Genomic DNA, 23,996 nt, shown 5'->3' with positions numbered 1-23,996 from the left:
GTCAAGGAAGATCACAATAGTCATATACCCCCTAAAACATTTGGTCCATTGTTGTTATTTTATACAGTGTTAGTCTTTAGTTTGCCACTCATCATCCACATTAAGTAATGTGAATTTTGATTTTATTTTATTGATTTGTTTGTACAATCATTTACTACTAGTTTTTCAGGATGAAATTATAATATTATATATCTTTGTTCACGTAAATAGCAGATTTAATGTGTGTTTAGGACCATCAACATGCTGGTACACCTAACTGTATGTTTCAATCATTAAACCCAAGTTGCCACCTCAAATAGTGAGAAACAGGCCAGGATGTTTAGTAATAGTCCAGTAGTCAAAATCAAAAACTGGAAGATGTGAAGTGAGCTCAACATCAACCTGAACTAACAGGATGTTTAGAGGAGTCAGGGTAGAGGAGTCTGGGTAAGGCTTCAAATATTAGAACACTGAACGACTGTCAGGTATGGTTTTGGTAGCATTATGCTGAGGGTCTGTTTCATTGACGAAACAAAGGATGACTATACCAAATTATTCAACATTCCCTCATGTTAGTAGAAAGATGGTTGAATTTATAACACCGTTTTTTATTCCAACAGGACAATGATTCCAAAAACACATTAAAAAGTGGTTTTGGAAAGAGCGTCTTCGGCCCCTGAAAAAGGATTCCAAAATACCAGTCTACATCAAATTTAGAAAAAACAACCCAATTCTGCCAAAACAACTACAGTAGTTTAGAAGAAATCATACATCAACTAAGCCCCTCCTCCTGCTGTCTCGGGATTTTACCCACAGCTTTCTTTAAGAAAGTTTTGCCTCTCATAGCTTCTGATTTGATTTCCATAATAAACGCGTCCCTTTTGTCAGGTGTTTTTACTAAGGCCTTAAAAACAGCAATGTCAGAAGGTGACTATGAACCCATTCATTTGACTGCCGACTTGAGCCACATGCAGAGAACACTCGGAAACAGGGAATGGTTTAATAAATTTATTTGAAAGCTGGAGCGAGGACCGGAAAACACCATAACAGGTGGCACCTAGTTGGGAAACTGGTTAACTGCATGCTCTGGAAGTACAGATCCTGACACCACCTCCCCCTCAACAGTCGCCACCCGGCGGCCCAGGAGGAGCATGCTGGGAGGACAGGAAGTCCCGGATCAGGGCAGGGTCCAGCACGAAGGAGGGGGGCAACCAGGAACGGTCCTCCGGACCGTACCCCTCCCAGTCGACGAGGTACTGCCACTCACAGCCCCGTCGACGAGAGGCCAGGATCCGGCGGACTGAATAAGCGGGGTGGCCCTGGAAGGCAGGCAGAGGGGGCATGGCTGGAGGGCAGAGCATACTGGCATGGACAGGCTTAAGTTGCGAGACATGAAAGACTGGATTGATACGTAAACTTGACGGCAGATGGACACGGACAGTGCTGGTACTGACTATAGAGTAGATGACATACGGACCTATAAACCTGGGAGACCGTTTTCTTGACATGGATTTGAGTGGGATGTCGTGGGCGGAGAGCCAAACCTTCTGACCCGGGTGGTAGGTAGGAGCCTGCACACGTTGTCGGTCGGCGTAGCGCTTATTGAGGATGGCGGACCTCTGGAGCGCCCTGGCGGTGGAGGACCACATGCGCCTGCATCTGCGGATGTGGTGCTGGACTGAGGCCACACTTGTCTCCCTGTTGTTGGCAGGAAACAGGGGCAGCTGGTACCCCACGGAGGCCTCAAAAGGAGCACGGCCCGTAGCAGCCGAGATGTGGGAGTTGTGTGAGTACTTCACCCACGGCAGGAAGGTCCTCCACTCGGAGGGCTCCGATGACGTCACGCACCTCAGGGCCGCCTCCAGTTCCTGGTTCAACCATTCCACTTGACCATTAGACTGGGGATGGTATCCGGAGGTCAGCGACACCTTCGCCCTCAGGGCGGCGCAGAACTCTTTCCAAACCAGTGCGGTGAACTGGGGGCCATGGTCAGATAAGATCTCCTGGGGAATTCCATGCAGACGAAACACATGTTTCACTAGCAGCTTAATTGTTTGTAGAGTGGAGGGAAGCTTTCGTAGCGGAATGAGGTGACAGGCTTTCGAGAAGCGATCTATAATGGTGAAGATGGTAGTCATGCCACGGGAACGTGGCAGGGCGGTCACGCAATCAATGGCGACGTGGGACCAGGGCCGTGGAGGGATACTGAGGGGATGTAAGAGGCCAGCTGGAGGCCAGTTGGTGGTCTTATTTCTGGCGCAGGACACACAAGCACTGATGTAGTCCCTCACGTCTTGATGCAGGGTGGGCCACCAGTACCTCCTGGCGATGGAGGCTATGGTTAGGCTGGCCCCAGGATGGGTGGCGAATTTGGCAGAGTGGAACCAACCAATCAGGCGGGGTCGCATGGCAGCAGGAACGTAGAGCCGGCCTGCCGGTATGTTACCTGGCCCTGGGTCATCAGAAAGGGCTCGCCGCACACGCTCCTCTATCTCCCATGTTAAAGCATCAACCGTGCAGGAGGGAGGTAGGATAGGCACTACCTCACTTTCCGAGTCATCATGGAATAACTGGCGCAAGAGTGCGTCAGGTTTAGTATTCTTAGATCCTGGTCTGAAAGAAATGGGCAAATTAAAATGGGAGAAAAACAGCGACCAGCGTGATTGATGTGAGTCAAGGTGTTTGGCAGATTGGATTTATGATACATTTTTGTGGTCTGTCCATACCAGCACGGGATGTTTGGCACCCTCCAGCCAGTGACGCCACTCCTCCAGTGCCAACTTGATAGCCCTGTCACCCACGTCATAGTTCTGTTCAGCTGCAGACAGGCAACGGGAGAAAAAGGTACGGGGTAGAGCATGCTCTGGAAGTACAGATCCTGACACTGGTAACTCAAATATGCTATACAAATAAAGTGCCTAAAACAGCATAAATTGAGCTCAAAATCCAGGTTCATAACAGAAAACCCACCAGGGCGGAGTCAAGGTCAGGTGCTAAAGAAGTCCCATGGCAAGCAAGCCCAGGGACTTCTGCGCACTGATTTCCCATGTCACAATCTGGGTCTAGAGATATGTAATCTCACCTCACTGACTGTTAAGAAGCTTAAGATGATGTATGGGGTTGAGCATTACCAGCTAATTCTTTTGGACTCACCTACACACACAGCCTGGTCTGGAACCTTCCTGGAGAGGGGCTGATGTCACTTTTCCCATGGTTGCCAGGGAGAAAGGTGAAGGGTGTGTGTGGGGATACTCACAGTGTCTTGGTGCTGTAGTTTTCTCCAGTGAGTCAGAAGGTTGCAACTTATGACTTCAAGTCGCAAGAGGGAAGGTTTGGAATGTTGCCTGTGCTGATGATCTCTATCGCTGATCTGTAGAGGTTCGTGAGCAGTTGCTCTCAGTTTGTTGGCTTCTTTTGGTCTAGGTCAGTTCTAGGAACTGACCACAGGTTCCCAGTGGAGTTACTATCTCTTGAGTAACCAGACCACAGGTCCAAAATGTCAATGCTCTGATCTTCAAGACATTTATCACTTTTGCCTTGTGACAATTTGCTACATCACGCTGGAAAATCCAGTTTATCTCTAAACAATTAAAGAAATTGCTTGCAGAACATTTCTGCTCTTTATTCAGGGCAAGCTTCTTCAGCAGAACTGGGAGTAAGTTTTCTTGTTGAGAACCAACCCCACTCATAGATTGTGTGAGGATGGTTCAATTTCAAAATTATGAAGGATGTTTGATAGAGCTCAACCGTTTTGCTGGACAAACAACTTTCCAGATATCTGAAACAATAGGGAGGATTCATTTCATTTCAGTTTGTCTTTGTTTTTTTTTCTTAGACAGAAGTGGCTCCTTTGACGCATTTGTCACCCAACCATCACTGAAAAGTCTTCAACCCCTGCTGCCAGTCTTAAGCACTGTGAATAAGCAACATGATTCTGTTGACAAATTCACAAAAGGGGACAATTCTTCTTCAATGTAACTGAACATCACATCTGGCTTTTAAAATCTTGCTCATTAAGATATACAGAGCCTTGCAAAAGTATTCACCACCTTTTTTTTTCCTATTTTGTTTCATTCCAACCTGTAATTTAAATGATTTTATTATCTTATTTTTTGTGATGATCTGCACAAAATAGTCTAAGTTGGTGAAATGAAAAGAGAAAATCTTCTTTGATGTTCCTCCGGAGCTCCATTAAATCCATCATCTTCAAATGGAAAGCACATGGTACCACCACACACCTGCCAAGAGAGGGCCACCCACCAGATCTCACAAGGAGGGCATTAATCAGAGAGGCAGCACAAAGAAAAGGTAACTCTGGAGGAGCTGCAGAGTTTCACAGCAGAGACTGGAGTATTAGTCCCTAGGACCACAATAAGCTGAACACTCCATAGAGCTGGGCTTTATGGAAGAGTAGCTGGAAAAAAGCCATTACTTAGTGTTAAAAATAAGAAGGAATGTTTTGAGTTTGCCAAAAGGCAAGTGGGCGATTCCCTAAATGTATGGAGGAAGGTACTCTGTTCAGATGAGACAAGAATTTTACTTTTTGGGCACCAAAGCAAACAGTATGTCAGAGGCAAACCTAACACATCCCATCACCCCAAGAACACCATCCCCACAGTGATACATGGTAGTGGCAGCATCATGCTGTAGGGATGTTTATCAGCAGCAATTATTGGGAATCTGGTCCGGTTCGAGGGAAAGATGGATGGTTCTCAATACAGGGACATTTTTGAGAAAAATCTTTCAGTTTGTCTGTGATGGGATTGAGACTGGGACGGAGGTTCACCTTCCAGCAGGACAATGACCAGAAGCCTACTGCTAAAGCAACACTCGATTGCTTTAAGGGGAAACATTAAATGTGTTAGAATGACCTAGTCTAAGTCCAGACGTCAATCCAATTGAGAATCTACAGGTCCTTCTCAAAATATTAGCATATTGTGATAAAGTTCATTATTTTCCATAATGTCATGATGGAAATTTAACATTCATATATTTTAGATTCATTGCACAATAACTGAAATATTTCAGGTCTTTTATTGTCTTAATACGGATGATTGTAGCATACAGCTCATGAAAACCCAAAATTCCTATCTCACAAAATTAGCATATCATTAAAAGGGTCTCTAAACGAGCTATGAACCTAATCATCTGAATCAACGAGTTAACTCTAAACACCTGCAAAAGATTCCTGAGGCCTTTAAAACTCCCAGCCTGGTTCATCACTCAAAACCCCAATCATGGGTAAGACTGCCGACCTGACGGCTGTCCAGAAGGCCACTATTGACATCCTCAAGCAAGAGGGTAAGACACAGAAAGAAATTTCTGAACGAATAGGCTGTTCCCAGAGTGCTGTATCAAGGCACCTCAGTGGGAAGTCTGTGGGAAGGAAAAAGTGTGGCAGAAAACGCTGCACAACAAGAAGAGGTGACCGGACCCTGAGGAAGATTGTGGAGAAGGGCCGATTCCAGACCTTGGGGGACCTGCGGAAGCATTGGACTGAGTCTGGAGTAGAAACATCCAGAGCCACCGTGCACAGGCGTGTGCAGGAAATGGGCTACAGGTGCCGCATTCCCCAGGTCAAGCCACTTTTGAACCAGAAACAGCGGCAGAAGCGCCTGACCTGGGCTACAGAGAAGCAGCACTGGACTGTTGCTCAGTGGTCCAAAGTACTTTTTTCGGATGAAAGCAAATTCTGCATGTCATTCAGAAATCAAGATGCCAGAGTCTGGAGGAAGACTGGGGAGAAGGAAATGCCAAAATGCCAGAAGTCCAGTGTCAAGTACCCACAGTCAGTGATGGTCTGGGGTGCCGTGTCAGCTGCTGGTGTTGGTCCACTGTGTTTTATCAAGGGCAGGGTCAATGCAGCTAGCTATCAGGAGATTTTGGAGCACTTCATGCTTCCATCTGCTGAAAAGCTTTATGGAGATGAAGATTTCATTTTTCAGCACGACCTGGCACCTGCTCACAGTGCCAAAACCACTGGTAAATGGTTTACTGACCATGGTATCACTGTGCTCAATTGGCCTGCCAACTCTCCTGACCTGAACCCCATAGAGAATCTGTGGGATATTGTGAAGAGAACGTTGAGAGACTCAAGACCCAACACTCTGGATGAGCTAAAGGCCGCTATCGAAGCATCCTGGGCCTCCATAAGACCTCAACAGTGCCACAGGCTGATTGCCTCCATGCCACGCCGCATTGAAGCAGTAATTTCTGCCAAAGGATTCCCGACCAAGTATTGAGTGCATAACTGTACATGATTATTTGAAGGTTGACGTTTTATGTATTAAAAACACTTTTCTTTTATTGGTCGGATGAAATATGCTAATTTTGTGAGATAGGAATTTTGGGTTTTCATGAGCTGTATGCCAAAATCATCCGTATTAAGACAATAAAAGACCTGAAATATTTCAGTTAGTGTGCAATGAATCTAAAATATATGAATGTTAAATTTTCATCATGACATTATGGAAAATAATGAACTTTATCACAATATGCTAATATTTTGAGAAGGACCTGTATGTTCAGACTTTAAGATCACTGCTCACAAATCACAAACCATCCAACATGAAGGAGCTGGAGAAGTTTTACCTTGCTGAATGAAATCCAAGATGTATCAAGCTAGTAGAGACTTATCCAAAGCCACTTACTGCTGGAACTGCGACAAAAGGTGGCTCTACAAAGTACTGACTTTAGGGGGGGTAAACAGTTACACACACTGAAGTTTTCTGTTATTTTGTCCTATTTGTTGTTTGCTTCACAATAAAATTAATAATGCATGTTCAAAGTTGTAGGTGTGTTCTGTTATTGAAATGGAGAAAACTCTCAAACAATCCATTTTAATTCCAGGTGTTGAGGTATACAAAACATGAAAAAATGCAAAGTGGTGAATACTTTTGCAAGGCACTGAATGCACACTCACTGCACAAGACTCCACTGCTCATAAATAAGCTTGTTGAACAAGATGTTAACATTTGCTGCAGAGGGAAATACCGGGAGAATACAGTCTGGTCGAATCAGGCCAAAGCTGAACTCTTTGGATGTCATTAAAAACACCAACCAAAAAGTGAAACAGGTGGAAACATTATGGTGTGGGGTTTCTTACAGCATACTGGCAGACATCCTATGACTAAAGGAAGATGAGTATGTACTGAGACATTGTTGATAAGAATCTGAAGATGAATTGAGTGTGGACTTCCAAAGAAAACTAATTCCAAACACAGCCAAGGGAAGATAACTAGCTTCAGAGAAAGGAAGTTAAACTGCTAGAATGGCCCAGTCAATCATGTCTAGATTCTGTTGAATCATTATTTTTATGACCCTCTATTTTATCTTGTGTCTTCTTTCTGTATATATTTTATTGTACAGCATGTTGTGATTCTTGACTTGTGAACGGTGCCATAAAGTTTTTGAAGATCTGGAAAAGTGTTTTTTTAGCTGTGTTATGGTGTGAATCAGCTGTGTATGTTGTGTGACTCAAATTCCAAAGCTTAATGAATTAACACCAATCTCTGCATTAATAAAAAAGAGGAAGCACAAAACAACAACAACAATGAATAGTTATCAAATAAAAAGCTGCAAACATTTTTATCACTGCTATAAGCTTTGCCCATGACTATAGGATCTCTGCTGAACTGAAGCTTTTTCCTCTTTGTTCCCCTGTGTATTTGTTCCTCAGAGATGGATTAATCAGCAAGGATGAGATGATAGCCTATTTCCTTCGGGCCAACCCTCTGCTCCAATGTAGGATGGGACCAGGATTTATTCACAACTTTCAGGAGATGACCTATCTGAAGCCAACCTTCTGTGAACATTGTGCTGGATTTGTGCGTATTTCAACAATCCCATCATTGCATGTGTAAAAATGTATATCTTTAAACCCTGGATGGCAGGACACATAAAGTGTTTGATGCCAAACTTACTGAATGTATTGAAACATATGTCAGGTTTTACCTTGGAATGACTGAATTGCAGGAAATACAGAGGACTGGGTAAAATTTGAACAGCTTAAAAAAATACAAAAAAAACATCAATAAAAAAACAGATTTGGAAACATCAGAATGGCTCTGACTGGATTTGGTAAGTATATTCTTCATGTATATTAATGTTATTTGTGGAGTTCCATGGAGCTTATGAGGTGGTGGTGAAGCATACAGTGGAGGAAGTAGCTGAATAATTGAGGTAAGTGATTGTTGGAGGACTGACAGCTTGGAAGGGGAGGGAAGTCTTGGATAATTTATGATAAGTTCTTTTCTGTAGATTTAAGATTCAAGATTATTTATTGTTATTATGTCACCATAATGAAATTTCGCTGAGAACAGGATCAAAAGATGCACATGTAGGTTATGTAAAACACTTCTAGAAAAAGAGAACATATGTACATGGAATGTGCCATGTAGTATTTAGTATTTACATAAAGTGCAGCTTGTGCTGAAACAATGTGAGATGGGCTGGTGGTTTGTTTGACTGTCAGCAGAGATGTAGTGTCTGCCTGCGGGTGACAATTGCCTTTACTGCTTTGGAATAGAAGGGACAAACAGTGCATTGCCCGGGTGGGTGTGGTCTGTAGCAATGTGTCTGGCCCTTTTCTGGGCCCGTGCAGCATAAGTCGAGTCCAGATCCGATAGACAACAGCCCACAATCCCCTGTGCCATCCTCACCACTGGTGCTAAGTCCTTTCTCTCCTGTGCCATGCAGCACCCATAGCACACAGTCACACTGAGGCACAGGATGCTTTCAATTGTGGCCCTGTAAACATTCCTGAGCAGCTGACTGGAGAGTCCAGTCCGTTTCAGCTTTCTGAGAAAAAAGAGCTGTTGAGCCTTGTTTACCAAGTGGGAGGTGTTCTCAGTCCAGTAGAGGTCAGAGGAAATGTGAATGCCTAGCAACAGAAGATATGTAAGGTGATGGATCAGGGCGACTGGAACAGGTGAAAAGCTAGTATCAATTGCAGCAGTCTCTGTTCTTGAAGGGTAGACCAAACCATCTGAAGGCACAAGGAGGGACCCTGGAGATACGGTAAGAAGCAGAGGAATAACATGCACAGGATAATGACCAGAGTAATGGTAACAGGTTGGTATCACTGAAAAACCTAGATTACTGTGACCCTAACAGACAGTCAGGCAATAAGGCTGGAGGAGTGCTGCTCATAAACACCTTGCTGCTGATGAGGTGATTTGCTGTAGGTGCAAAAACTTCACCTGGAAGGCCCTGCTCCATTAGGGGCAGCTACTTGGAATGAGCATGAGCAAAAAAAGGACAAACACAATCACCTAATATTGTTGTGTCTTGTGTATGGTAAAAATGCGCCAAGAAGCATTTTCAAAAAACATTTTTTGCTACTTTTTTGTCTGTAGTAAAGGCACACATTGTGTGAGAGATTCCAAAAAGCAGTGAGCTGAAACCTTTGTAGACAGTAGTAAGTTGTTAACCAGGCTATTGATCTCAGAAAATAGTATAAGCTGGAGAGGATGGATAAAACCTATCACACTATGAAGATGTATGCGAACAACTACTACATTTGTGAGCCCCTACAGATCCCATACATTATTTTGTCTGGTTTCTGAAGGACTCACAAATATACTAGTTGAAAATCTAAGAAAATCTTATAGTCTTATCATTCTTGAGAAACATAGCCATCAATTTAAATTTGTGTGATCTGTGTGTGAGAAATTAGGTGGTCTTTGGAGCCCCGTAGTGGCCTGTGAACCCTAAACAGCATCTTAGGCTGTCTATGCTTTTGGCTGGTTCTGGCACACAACAGTTATCATGAAACACAGTAGACTGCTGTGATTGTGTCTGTTTCTATCTCCATTATGTAATACTTTCATCCATTTCTTCTTCCATATGTGCAGCTCTGGGGAATCATCAAACAGGGCTACAAGTGCAAAGGTACAAATGCTGCTTTATTCTCTGAGGGAATTTCATGGATGAGAAAGAAGGAAATGAATTCAGCTGTTTGCATCTTCTCTGTTTTTTGACTCCAAATGTAGTATAATTACGTTTACAATACTAACATTGGCTTTCTGTTGTGCTGCCTGAATACTATCAGCATGCCGTGAGCTAAAAAAACGTCTTTGCTTTGCAGACTGTGGAGTTAACTGTCATAAACAATGTCGGGAACTGCTGGTTCTGGCCTGCAGGAAGCTAATTCGCTCAGGCTCTCTAAGCAGTGTTTCTACAACCAGGATGACCCACAGCTCTTTGCCCAACAGTCCAACACTGCCCACATGTAAAGGTTGGTTTTCTGATACTAAACACAGATACCGTTACTTATACTAATACTGAACAGTAAGGTACTGGACTTCAGCTGCACAGTGAGATGGTACACACTGGAAGGTCAGATCAATGTTTATTTTCTTTTTCAACTTCTTTTTAAAAATTACATTAGAATTATATATGCATCCAAAGAAATATTGTAATGCTTTTCAAGGAAACCATCAACAGTTATTCAATAATAATATTTTAAAATAAAATTGTTCTATTCTATACAGTATGAAAAAGATTTTACCCTCCATGCATTTAAATGAATTGTGAGACAATGAACTCAAATCTTTAGCCGTGTAGGTTTGGACAGTGTACCTGTCTATTGTCAATTTTAAAACTGTGGATCACATTGGTTTGTACAATCTCTTTGAACAGAACTGACTGAAAGCAACACATACAACATGTATGTGTTGCTTTCAGTCTGAACTGATGGATACATTTTTCCGTTATGTTCCCTCCTCCAGATGAGGATGATGTATTTGATTTCCCAGCTGTGCCCCCAGCAGGTCCAGTTCCGGACCCTCAGTCCATCACCCTGATGACTGGCTCAGCACAAAGAATATCTGTGCGCCTGCAGAGGGCCACCACCAGCCAAGCCACACAGACTGAGCCCCTATGGCCTGACCTGGGCTGGGGGTGCGCAGACAGCGGCTCCCACACTTTTCCTAAAATGAAGTACAGAACTCACAGAAAAGAAACTAAAAATACCGGTTTTGCCAGCTGGGAAAACAATGATAGACAGCAGCATGGCGTTTCCCCTCAAAGCAGTGTGGACTATCACAACAGGCCGGACATCTGTGAGAGACGGAATGGAGAAACAAACTTCGTGGAGGTAAAGGACCCACATACGTTTATACATGTGCAATTCAATAAATTAGAATATCATTTAAGAGTTAATTTATTTCAGTAATTCAATTAAAAAAGGGAAACTCGCATTTTACATAGATTTGTTACACAAGTCCCTTTTACACTGAAAGCCCTGGGATTTAAAGCCCCAGAATTCCTTTCACCGAGGTAAAAGGAATCCTTGGTAATTTGAAAGCTGCTGTTTCCACGGCTCTGAAAGGCCAGTGACCATTTATCTAAATCAGCCTAAGGACTTATGGGGAAGTTGTGGAAAAGACTGCACAGCACCTTCTGATCAGTGGGTGGCAAACCAAAGGCCAAACAACTAAACCCTGACTAAGCTGTATCTTTTTCTTTTCAGACTTTAAGAGCAAAACAGAACATGGTTCACATCAAGTTGACAAAAAGAACACAGAAAGGAAAACTAAGAAAAACAAAGATCCAATTTAAGTATCCCATGAAGTTTAAATAAAACACACAAAATCAAAAAATATTAGAATGTTCAAAACGTTTTCAAGATTATTTTATTTATGTCCATTATTGAGAAGATAATGCTTTATATACAAAGATACAAAATTCAATTAAATTTGGCTTACATTTGGCAAAAACAGAATTTGGACAGTGGAAGTAGCAAGTTAATTCAATAAAAGTGAGAACTGAGCTTACTGTTAATATTTGTGTAACTAAATAAGACATTTTTCCAGCAGAAGGAAAAATTTGGATAAACATGACCAGAAATAAAATGTGAAAGTCAGCTCCAAAGCTGATTTGTAAATGAGCAGTATCAGAAAGAAATTGTAAATTGTTTACCTATCGGCTGCCCAAACAGTACAATTTACATTAATAAAGTCTATGAAGGTTAGTTGGATAGAACCTATAAGGCATTTTCAGGTAATCAGTTACCACTTTTATTCATTAATGAGTAATTGTATTTAATTTAGCATGATACTTTTCTAACTTCAAAAAGTAAGAGGAATGCTCTCCTTTCTCTAGCTTCTTCTGCCCTCCTGCCGTGTTCTTTATTCAGCCTTTCTTGTAATTTGTTTAGCTCTATCCTATCCTCTTCAGTTTGAGACTCCATGTTTTTGCACTTAAAGACAGCATCAGACCTTATGGTAAATACAGCTGGAAGACCTACACAGACGGTGGCAAACGAGGGTAGGGTCCTTCCTGCCGGTTGTACCTCCGCTCCGTCAGTCGTTGTGTCCTTTGGGCAGGACACTTCACCCGCCTTGCCTGCTAATGGTGGTCAGAGGGCTCAGTGGCGCTGATTGTATGGAAGCCTGACTCCTGTCACTCTGTCCTAGGGCAGCTGTGGCTACAATGTAGTTGACCACTGTCAGTGTGTGAATGTGTGTATGAATGGGTGGATGACTGATTGTAGTGTAAAGTGCTTTGGGGTCCTTGGATTTGCTAAATCACTATTCAAATGGTAAATGGACTGAACTTATATAGCGCTTTTCCAGTCATACAGACCACTCAAAGCACTTTACACTAGAGCCACATTCACCCAATTGCACTCACTAACGCTCACACATTCATACACTGATATGCAGATCGGTAGGCAACTTGAGGTTAAGTGCCTTGCCCAGGGGCACATCGACCTATGGCAGGAGGAAGCTGGAATCGAACCCACAACCTTCTGATTGCAAGACGACTACTCTTCCTACTGAGCCGCAGTCGCCTCTGCATAATCAAAAATATGGATGATAATTTTCCAGAGAGAAATATTAACGTCTTCCTCCTCTTTGGTTCCCTCAAGGACAGCTGACTTGGCCACGGCAGTGAAGGCCGGGACCGCAAGACCACAGGGACCAGGAGGTTCTTCTCACTGGGGAAGACTTTGAGCTGCTTCAAGTCCCCGTTCAGTGACCTGAAGTTATCTCACCCATTCTAGATCCAGCACAAGCTAGGCCCTGCTACCAGGAAGAGGCTCAGTGGATAGTGAACACTTGATGTGAATCACATGACCTGAGGACTTAATAATCCAGAGAATTTAGAGTGAGGTTTGCTCATGAAAATATGTTACATGAGTATTTACAACTGAAAGGAGAGCTAAAGATAGAAAGCACACCAATGTTCTTTGGACTCAGTTTAGTGGATCAGTCTTTAAATAAAACCCTAACTTTTGGACAGAAACCCCCTTAAAGGAGGTTTAGTAGTTCTTGTTGCTGAACAATCAAGAAAAGCCATATGGATCTAAGTGAATGTAAATAATGTGTTTATGTGGAGCTGCAAATAAAGGGATAATATTATTACCATCATTATTATTTTTAATCTTATTCTGCAGATAGCTTTGAGACTTAGTTCATTTCTTTCAATCCAGTTCATTCCAGCAAAACTCAATTTATTCACTGAGTCTAAAAGTCCAATCTATTTACAAACAGTTTAATTATGCTGCAATCCAATCATATGCAGTGGATCATAAAAATAATTTAACTGTAAAATGTTCAATCAAAGAAAACCAACATAGCATAAAATGACGTGAGATAGGAATAATCCTATTTTAACGAAGAAACCCCCTGCAGAACAGGGATGAATTAACGGTTGCTTTGACTCCGTGCCCTGCTTAGATGATATTAAGGAGGAGCAGTCAAACAGCCCTGGACTAGATCTACTTTCTGGGAGGAGGAAAACACAACAATACAAAATTAGTTGCAGAAAATTTGTAGATAACAACCTGGGGAACAGAGTGAAGACAGCAGTGAAAGGAAAAGTGGTCAGTATGTTCTCCTGCAGCCTAGGCCTATAGCAGCATAACTACAGAGAACTCTCAGGCCTTTCTAACTATAGGCTTTATCAAAAAGGAAAATTTTAACCTGTTAAGCACTCAGGGTTTTATAGGTAATCTCCACCTGGAAATATACAACAAAATTAATCCAGAATAGCTCCACAGTTATCAAGTTTAAATGCAAACTTTGGGTACCTGTGCATCGGTAGGACATAAAAGAATGTTTGCCACTGTGAGCAATATTGCAGCTGTTACAGTGTCTGATTTATTTGTGTGAAAGCAAAGTCAGTATAAAATTTTTGGAGACATACCTAAACTTTTCTCTAATAAACTGTGCAAAACACCATAAAAACCCTTGTGAAACCTTGTAAAAAAAAAACCACACAATCTATACATAGACAAAGCAACCTGTGTCATTAATAGTGCGTACTGTGAACAAATACTTTTTACACACTTTTATAACAGGTATATGGTATGGACAGAAATTGCATCACTTAGAAAAGTGTAATACCTTGCTGGAAAGGTTAAGATTCTCTGGACATGAGGGGTTGCATCAAGAAGGTGTGTGTCTGTCTGTTTTTCACAAAGTCCGCCATGTCTGAAGAAGATTTATAATGAAGTATTTTTGAAAAACCCATTTGGCAAATTGCTTTGTAAACATTAAAGCCTCCTCTTGTGGTGGAATTAGAAAAAAGAAACCTGGTCGGTCTGACATGGTTTTAGAGGCAGATGAAAAAACAGTGTGTGTCAGGCTCAACGGGTGACCTAGTCTAAAAAGTAGGGTGTCTGCCTGAGGGACTAAAACTGGGAACTGCTTCCACAGGAGAGGAGCCTGATAATGAAAATATTTCCAACATACAATTGGTATTAATGGTATTAAAGGTCATGCCCTAGTCAACACCAACATCCATTAGCAAAGAGTCCAAGTTAATTCTCTCCAGAGAGAATGGCTTTGCTGTTTATTCTTTAGGTGAACAGGTCCAGCAATGATATACTCTGTGTTGCCTGAATTTAAAAGCAGACAATTATTTTATGTCTTCAAGACATGTTTGTAGTGTGTTGTAAAAAAAAGTATATGCCCCCTTTACATTTTTTGTTACATTTAAATGGGTTGGATTAACTAACACATTTATTACCAGTTCAATTAATTTATCACAAAAACAAATGCTGGCTCAAGACACTTTATGGATCCAGTTTATATACAGAAATATATGGTAAATTCGGTCCAACTATATAGAAAGAATCAAGGTCAATTATATACATTCCAATTTGATACTAGTTGACACATCGAGTTGTTTCCTGTAATTACATGTAGTACCACAAAAGGGCGCATGGGGATTGAATATGAGTGTATAGGAGAGGAGGAAAAGTGGATCTGACAGCTTGTAAAAACGTGACTCCACTGTATTAACGTGCTCTGGTTGGTTTACCTAATTATATAATTATATTTGTTGGACCTCTGCTATGTGTTGCTTCTCTTAGTAGGTTTTGTCCAAAATCAGTACTTTTCAGCAAGCTCTCCACCTGAATGAGCATGTAAAGACAGTGGACAGCTGATTTATATATATAGACTAGCACCAGTCAGACGTTTTAGATACACTTTCTCACTTAACGGGTCTCTTTATTTTCATGACTATTTACATTGTAGATTTATGAAAGAAATTCCCAGAGGTTCATTGAAAGATGGCCAAAGGTTAATATTTCAGTCACCACAGCAGAGGGCAGCTACTTTAAGGAATCTAAAATATAAAGCACTCCCTTAGAGATAGGGTGAGGAGCTCGGCCATCTGGGAGGAACTCGGAGTAGAGCTGCTGCTCCTCCACATCGAGAGGAGTCAGATGAGGTGGCTCGGGCATCTATACTGGATGCCTCCTGGACGCCTTCCTCGGGAGGTGTTCCAGGCACGTCCCATCGGGAGGAGGCCCAGGGGTGGCCCAGGACACGCTGGAGGGACTATGTCTCTCAGTTGGCCTGGGAAAGCCTTGGGCTCCCCCCGGTGGAGCTGGAGGCAGCAGTCTCTACTGAGTCTGCTGCCCCTGCAACCCAGTCCCGGATGAAGCGGAAGACCACAAGTATGAGTACAAGTACAAAATATATTTTTAAAGTTCATTTACAATTTTCCGTTTGCTACATAATTGTAAATGGGTTCATTCACTTCAGTAAGAATCTACGTACAATGTAAATGTAGTCATAAGCATAAAGCTAAATATTAAATGACAAAGTCTGTCTAAAACTATTGACCGGTAGTGTATCTAAATATAATAAAGCCTCAAAGTGCGTATTTCTCACCAATGGAGTTAGAAGTATTAACGATGGCATATGAAGAACATATTTAAGAAGAAAAGCAGTACTGTTGCCGCTGCAAAATAGCGAGAGTTAGCATGGCAGGCTGTTCATGCTTGTAAACCGACCATTGGGGCTAAGCTGCATGGCAACAGCTCCCAACTGACTTTCAGCTGACTTTAAGGAAAAATAATTGTTCATATACACCTAGATTGGTTTGAAATCATTTGAAAACTGCTTTTTGCATTTACTTAGGTTGTCCCTGTGATATTAAAATGGTGTTTGATAATGTGAAACATTTCAGTGTGACATAAAAAAAATATATAATTTAAACGACAATGCTGTGTTCAAGATTAAAGATTTCTTTATTTAGGAGACATTCTTTCTGAACAGGGGGAAGCTGCTACAACAATCTCAACACAGTCCAAAAGCAACACGATAAAATCTCAGAAAAATGGCATAATTAGCATAAAAGAATACAAGGTAACTCATATAAATTCCAAAACACTTATCACACCATGAGCATTTAATCTTCAAAGCATATTTTACTGTACATTTACTGAATTAAACAAGTTTACATGAAAATGAAAAATATTGCACACTGTGGTGTACACTAATATTGTTATTTCATGCCAGAAAGTGGGCCCTTATTGTAAAGGGAATAGAAGAGGAAATATTTTTGGTGAGAAGCGTAAGAGGAGACTGTACGGTTGTTGGTTTGCTGGATTCCTATAAATGTTGGAAGTACATTGAAGATTAAAGTGAGATTCTACAGGGGTTGGACAATGAAACTGAAACACCTGTCATTTTAGTGTGGGAGGTTTCATGGCTAAATTGGACCAGCCTGGTAACCAGTCTTCATTGATTGCACATTGCACCAGTAAGAGCAGAGTGTGAAGGTTCAATTACCAGGGTAAGAGCACAGTTTTGCTCAAAATATTGAAATGCACACAACATTATGGGTGACATACCAGAGTTCAAAAGAGGACAAATTGTTGGTGCACGTCTTGCTGGCGCATCTGTGACCAAGACAGCAAGTCTTTGTGATGTATCAAGAGCCACGGTATCCAGGGTAATGTCAGCATGCCACCAAGAAGGACCAACCACATCCAACAGGATTAACTGTGGACGCAAGAGGAAACTATCTGAAAGGGATGTTCGGGTGCTAACCTGGATTGTATCCAAAAAACAAAAAACCACGGCTGCCCAAATCACGGCAGAATTAAATGTGCACCTCAACTCTCCTGTTTCCACCAGAACTGTCCGTCGGGAGCTCCACAGGGTCAATATACACAGCCGGGCTGCTATAGCCAAACCTTTGGTCACTCTTGCCAATGTCAAACGTCGGTTTCAATGGTGCAAGGAGCTCAAATCTTGGGCTGTGGACAATGTGAAACATGTATTGTTCTCTGATGAGTCCACCTTTACTGTTTTCCCCACATCTGGGAGAGTTACGGTGTGGAGAAGCCCCAAAGAAGCGTACCACCCAGACTGTTGCATGCCCAGAGTGAAGCATGGGGGTGGATCAGTGATGGTTTGGGCTGCCATATCATGGCATTCCCTTGGCCCAATACTTGTGCTAGATGGTCACTGCCAAGGACTACCGAACCATTCTTGAGGACCATGTGCATCCAATGGTTCAAACATTGTATCTTGAAGGCGGTGCCGTGTATCAGGATGACAATGCACCAATACACACAGCAAGACTGGTGAAAGATTGGTTTGATGAACATGAAAGTGAAGTTGAACATCTCCCATGGCCTGCACAGTCACCAGATCTAAATATTATTGAGCCACTTTGGGGTGTTTTGGAGGAGCGAGTCAGGAAACGTTTTCCTCCACCAGTATCACGTAGTGACCTGGCCACTATCCTGCAAGAAGAATGGCTTAAAATCCCTCAGTTCACCTGAAACTGTCCAAACTGACATTTCGTCAGATTCAGCTTCAAAACCTGCTGCTGTGATTCTCTCCACTACTGTCTGCAGTCTCTCTAGATGCTCCTCTTCTGTGTCGTCTGCAATGAACACATCATCTATGTACACTGTAGCTCCTAGGTCGCCCAAAACTTCCAATTCAATTCAGTTTATATATATAGCATCAATTCACAACACATGTTATCTCAAGGCACTTCACAAAAGTTAGGTACATACACGGGATGGACATGAAATTGAAACACCTGGTTTTAGACCACAATAATTTATTAGTATGGTGTAGGGCCTCCTTTTGCGGCCAATACAGCGTTGGGTCTAGCCTTTACCAGCTGTTCCCGCCCTCACTTCAGCGTAACAGCTGTTGCCTAGCAACCGTAGCTGCGAGGAGAAAAAAGCAGTTAAAGTAGAATGTAGCCGAACTTCTGGTAGTTTTATTTTAAATTTTTGAGGAACTTCAGCAGTTTTATCGTCGTCGCAGACATCTCCTTTATTTTATCTCCGGCTGAGAGACGATCATGTTCAGGTAAAAAAGGTGTTTGATTTAACTAGCCAATAAACAAAGAGATAGCAACTTTATGGCTAATGCATGTCGACATACTTTATATATGTATATATATATATATATATATATATATATATAAACAACAACTTAAAATTTTAAGATAGATGGGAATTATAAAGTATTTGATCCCCTCTGGCTGGTCTTAGATAATTATATAATAATGCAGTGTTTTTGGTGTATTAGTATCTACTTGCTTTGATCACTTAAAATATCCAGAAGCATGCCTTAAAAATAATGTGTTTTTCCATCTCCATTCTTCCCTTTTCTAGACCAGACCCCTTTACTGCAGGATCAACCTGAGTGTCCCAGTCCTGATCGTTTCTTCAACCAGGAGGACACCAGGCCTGATTTTCAGCTGAGCAGGGAGTCTCTGGCAGTGCTGCTAAATCTTTTGCGTCAGGATAGACGACATGGATGGGTGCTACTATTGAGACCTAGGTTTTTCTTTTCTGGCACATCCTACACTCTGTAGGTTTGCAGAGTGTTTGGGATGCCTCACTCTACTGTCCATCGCATAGTCCACAGAGTTAAAGAGGAGATCGTGGCTATTCGTCACCAGGTCATCTACCTTCTAAAGACCCCTGAGGACTTAAGGCAGTGTCCCGTGAGTTTGCAGGGCTGGCACGCCACAGAGCTTTTCTTAAAGCTGTGGGTGCAATTGATGGCTGCCATATCCGCTTCAGGTGTCCAAGCAGCCTTGATGGTCAGTGCTACAGGAACAGGAAACTCTTCCCTTCCATAATCCTGCAAGCAGTTTCTGAGAGCCATTTTATTGACACGTATGTGGGCTGGCCTGGGTCAGTGCATGACTCTAGGGTGCTCCGCCACAGCCCACTGTACAGTTTATCCTCCTCCAGGGCATTTTATCCTTGCTGATGGAGGGTACCCATGCCTCCAATATCCACTCCCCCTCATCACTCCCTATAAGAGGACAAGACAAGGTGTGGGAGCCCAGCGCTTTAACAGCCATCATTCCAAAAACACGCTCTATAATAGAGTGTTTTTGGAATGATGAAAACCAGATTCAGTGCCATCTTCCTGCAAGCGCTGGAGGTGCACGACACCTTTGTACCTCACGTAGGTTTTGACGTAGATCCATTTTATTTATACATTATACATAATATATACACATACACATATATGCACCCTCTTTTAAATTGTTTTCAGGTCATAACAGCCTGCGCCATCCTCCACAACATCTGCTTTGGTGCTGGGGATGTCATGGCCCCAGAGGATGACCCAGAGGAGGCTGTAGAAGAGGATAAGGGTGAGGTCGGGACTGAGGCAGTCAGCGTTGCTCTCTGGCAGGACCAGCTTTCAGCTGAGGTGTCTGCCCTGGAGGAGGTACCACCAGAACATGACTACTGTGTCAGCCAAGTATAATATTATAGATGTGATTAATTTTTGAGGGGTATAACTAATTGTCATATTTTGTGAGCACCATCTTCTAATTCTGCATATTCCTGATTACATTCCTGATTACTGATGTGGTCCAGCCAGCCCTTTAAACTTGATGACGTGGAAAGAGGCATCACAAACATCTGCAGACCACCTGTGTGATGCTTCGCTCACCATCCAGAAAGACAAACCACAGGTCTCAGTTGCAGCATCCCATCCAAGTCTCTGACCTTGTGAGAGATTTAGCCACACCGCCAGAGACTTTCTGTTCAGAAAGACATCTGCCTTTTTGTTCTGTTGAAGATGTTTTTCCAGGAACCGGTCACTCAGGTTGATCCTGCTGTCACCATTGTAAATACTTGTACATAGTTTTATTTTATGCATTTTGTCTTGTAATCTTGATCTGTTTGAATGTTTTCTTCCCCCATTCTGTTTAAAATGCTGTTTGTATTTTAGGGTTAGGGTCAGCCTTCGTCGCCGCGCTGTAACGTAATCAGCCTACAAATACGGCCTTCGAAGGATGCGGCCCCTGAGGCTGCCTCGCCATTGGTACATTCCCTTTCCGGTTGATTTTGCCAAATGTAAATTTGTTTCAGTATTTGTGTTTTGTATCTTGTTAAATTGCTTTCTGAAATGTAAATTTATTTTCTGAAATGTAAATTTGTTTTTTGTTTTTTATGTTCTTATCTCTTTGAGCTGAGCTAACGCTTCACTCACAGTGTGACCATCTCCGGTCTCGTCAGGGATGTAGGTGCAGCAGGTCTCATTCAGAAGAATGCAAACTCCCCCAGACAGGGCCGTTACCAAATCCAACACCATCCTGTCTTGCAGTACCACTGTGCAGAGTGTAGTTATTTCTTTGGACATTCCTGTAAAAGCTTCATCAGAGGCATTAACAAATAACCCGAACCTATAATCTATGGTTTCTAACCTGAGCATTTTTTTCCCTACTCCTAACCATGGGAATAAACCTAACAAGATCTCATCTCCTGTTTATCTATGTTTAAACTCGTCAGGGACATCTGTTCCCCATATACTATCATGTGGTTTGACTTGAACGAGTTCTCTCTTAAGTCTATTTAGAGTGGAAAATTCTTGGCTGATAATAAAAGTATGGTCAGCTACATACACAGACGGCTCGAGAAGGCACCTACTGGCACAGAACCCCTTCCTCCTACACAATGAGGGAACCGAGAACCTGCTAACAGTTCGACATAGTTAGAGACAGAAGCAGTGCCATTTAACTTCTTGAAAATTGTGAAATTACAATTCAATCTGGAAAGACTCACAAAGAGAAGACAGGGATGCAATTAGAAACGTTTATTAGTGAATGTTTATTTCTTTGGCGCTCGGACCCCAGTAGAAGACGTGAATGCTGAGAATGACATGTGCTTGAATGAACGTCTTAGAATTAGATTTAGAAATGTCTTCCCCCCCCAAAAAAAGGGACCGAGGCTGGAAATAAGTGACGAAGGGAAGTTAGTAAGGTTGATAAACATTTTAATAACGGGCGTGAAGAAGGGATGCTATGAGCCTATAGAGAAGGAATAGGTTACTGTGCCTGACAAGGTTTCGATGGGGCTGAAGATCTAAGAAGAAAGGAAAATAATTAATTAATGCTATGAGCTTAGAGAGAAGGAATAAGTTAGTGTGCCTGACAAGGCGTAGATGGGGCTCTGCCTGACAAGGCGTAGATGGGGCCGAAGATTTACAAAAAGAAAATAATTAATTAACGATGGTACCTGTAGAGGAGAAGAATGAGGCGGAGACTGAGAAGAATACGCATAAAGATAGAACGGATCTGCAGCTGAAGGATGTCAGGGGAGAGGACCTAGAAGGATTAAAAAGGTTAAATCAGCAAACCAAATAGAAGGAAGCAGACAGATCTGAAAGGCCAACCACCACCAGTTAGTGCAGAAGCTCATACCTAAGAGCTGGGAGATCGTTGAACAGCTAGCGCAGAGTGGAAGTCAGGCGAACGTGGCTAAGGAAGGCCAACGGCCGAGTTGATGGAAGGAAGCTGTATAAACGCTTTGGGTTGGAAGTAAATTCCCCTAACCTGAGAACCCCGTAGAAGGCTTGAACATCATAGGGTTAAGATTACATATGTCTTCCCCCAAAAATGCAGAGCAAGACTGAGCTGATAGATATACAAATGAAGGGGAAGACGCGAGGCGAGAAGAGTGGATGAAGTGAGCCTGACAGGTGCAGAAGAGGAAGGATGAGAAACTGGCTAAGGGACGAGGGAAAAGGAAACATAACAAGAAGATGAGTGTAAGAGCTAAGCAGAGCCTAACTTAAGGAGAAAGGCCGAAGAAAGGACGAAGCTGACTGAGCTTGGAGAGGGAATGGTACAACCTGATTGGCATGAAGGATGTGGAATCAGCTGAGCCTGACGATGAGAACAGAGAGGGAGACCTGTCGAGCCTGGCAAGGCATGGAGGGGATAAGAAACAAACCTGACTAGGTATAGAGCGAACCTGACACAGAGTAGGGGGAAAATAATGAAAGCCTGACTAGGCAAGAGGATGAGAACTGGCAGAACCTGATGAGGCGAGCAGAAGATGAGACTTGGACGTGCCTGACAAGGCATGGAGGGGAAATTATATAATCTTGATAAGGCGTGGAGGCCTGACTGTACCTGACAAGGTAGCGAGCGAGGGGTCGGTTTGTATGAAGGAGCGTGAGAGAGAAAAGAAATAGCTGCGTCTGACATACACTTGAAAGACTTTAATTAAAGGTTCTGAGTTGTACTGGTTTCTCTTACCTTAATATGAATTTCATGAAAAATTATTGTTACTTCCTCTGACCTCTGACTCTCTGAGGGGCTCACTGAGGGGCAGATGCACAAAGCTGTTAGCAGCTGCTAAATGTGCAAACCTAATCTTGCAATTGCCACCGTTTCTAGAAGACACGAAGATAGATCTGCTCTACTGAGCAAATATGGCTTCCTACACTGTTGCAGATTCCCAACATAAATGAGTTGTTAAAGTTAAAACCTGCCAATGTTATGAATATGAATGAGGAATTCAGCCAGACAAAATGACTAATCAATCTGAAAATCAGTCTGTCTTATGCAGATTGAGTGGAAAAAAAAACATTTGAAAAAAACAGATGGTTATATCTTCACGCTCCTAAAGCCTTGCATTTTATCTGTATTGGGAATGGACGCCAATAGTGATGTTACCCCTAACACCGAGGCTTCAAAGCACGCTTCAAACTCGACAGGGTAGTTATGGTGGAGCTGTGGCCCGGAGCTTGCTTCATGTGACGTCACCGATGATGTGTGAACCACTTCATTGCTTCAGTGAGAGTTACTCAGCTGACTGCTTCGAGTTGACTGATGGAATTTCAAACATTTGGCGCGATTCATTAAATTTAAGATGGCTCAAGCCCCGGATCACATCCCCATTCTACACGTATTATATGTCACCAACAGCTCTCGTTTTTGGATATTCTGAGTTTTAGTGGATTATTCTGTCATGGAGCAACCATCTAGAAAACGTTCCCAAGTGTGGGAACATTCATTTTATTTGGTGCCACCTAATAAGGTAATGTACATTCAAAGTGTTTATTAGAAAGCCTATAGCCTATACTATGCAGTAGTGTTATAGTCATGGTATCATGTTATGCAAGAGGTGCAGTAACGGGTTGTTATCTTGGTTTTACAGGTGCAATGTTTACTTTGCCCGCAGCTGCTGACATATAATAATAATACGTCATCAATGCTGAGGCATTATAGAACCAAACACGAGAAGACTCAGCCTCGTGCCACCAATCAAGGTCAGCATAACATAGATATACATGCAGAATTAGAAAGAATGACAGTTAAATGTTTGCAAGTTAAACTGAAGTTACTTTTCTTTATTTCTCATCCCTGAGCTTAATAAACTGGCCCGTCTGCTCCTTTGTCCCTAAACAACAAAAAAACCCATCTTGTTTAATATCAGTGTAAAAAAAGGCTTTTTTAATTTCACATTGGTCTTAATTTGCAGAACA

The 23,996-nt window shown here is 42.3% G+C and overlaps 2 protein-coding genes and 1 long non-coding RNA gene across 9 annotated transcripts in view; all 3 read left to right on the top strand.

The window, feature by feature from the left end:
- rasgrp3 (RAS guanyl releasing protein 3 (calcium and DAG-regulated)) overlaps positions 1-13,355 on the top strand; it is a 66,131-nt gene extending 52,776 nt beyond the window's left edge. For 5 of the 7 annotated variants that reach the window (XM_047352378.1, XM_047352379.1, XM_047352377.1 and 2 more), the window contains 5 exons: positions 7,658-7,805; positions 9,834-9,870; positions 10,067-10,216; positions 10,710-11,077; positions 12,859-13,355. In XM_047352378.1, the coding sequence (XP_047208334.1) occupies positions 7,658-7,805; positions 9,834-9,870; positions 10,067-10,216; positions 10,710-11,077; positions 12,859-12,879 (724 nt within the window). In that variant the 3' untranslated portion in view covers positions 12,880-13,355. Of the gene's footprint in view, positions 1-7,657; positions 7,806-9,833; positions 9,871-10,066; positions 10,217-10,709; positions 11,078-12,853 lie in introns of all 7 variants that reach the window. The other 2 variants (XM_047352383.1, XM_047352382.1) reach the window with 2 other exon arrangements.
- Positions 13,356-20,408: 7,053 nt separating this feature from the next.
- On the top strand, positions 20,409-20,982 carry LOC124859440. Its single transcript, XR_007036101.1, has 2 exons — positions 20,409-20,546; positions 20,694-20,982. It is a non-coding gene; the product is annotated as an uncharacterized LOC124859440 (long non-coding RNA).
- Positions 20,983-21,732: 750 nt separating this feature from the next.
- The window catches only part of LOC124859614 (B-cadherin-like), a 51,815-nt gene continuing 49,551 nt past the window's right edge, over positions 21,733-23,996 (top strand). Inside the window, exon 1 of the mRNA XM_047352501.1 lies at positions 21,733-21,813. Coding sequence (XP_047208457.1) covers positions 21,733-21,813 — 81 coding nt within the window. The remainder of the gene's footprint in view (positions 21,814-23,996) is intronic.

The sequence above is a fragment of the Girardinichthys multiradiatus genome, chromosome 22 (assembly GCF_021462225.1).
Source record: "Girardinichthys multiradiatus isolate DD_20200921_A chromosome 22, DD_fGirMul_XY1, whole genome shotgun sequence".
In the NCBI taxonomy this organism is placed as follows: domain Eukaryota; kingdom Metazoa; phylum Chordata; class Actinopteri; order Cyprinodontiformes; family Goodeidae; genus Girardinichthys; species Girardinichthys multiradiatus.
The sequence above is the reverse complement of the archived record's forward strand: the minus strand, read 5'-3'. Positions and strand labels throughout refer to the sequence as shown.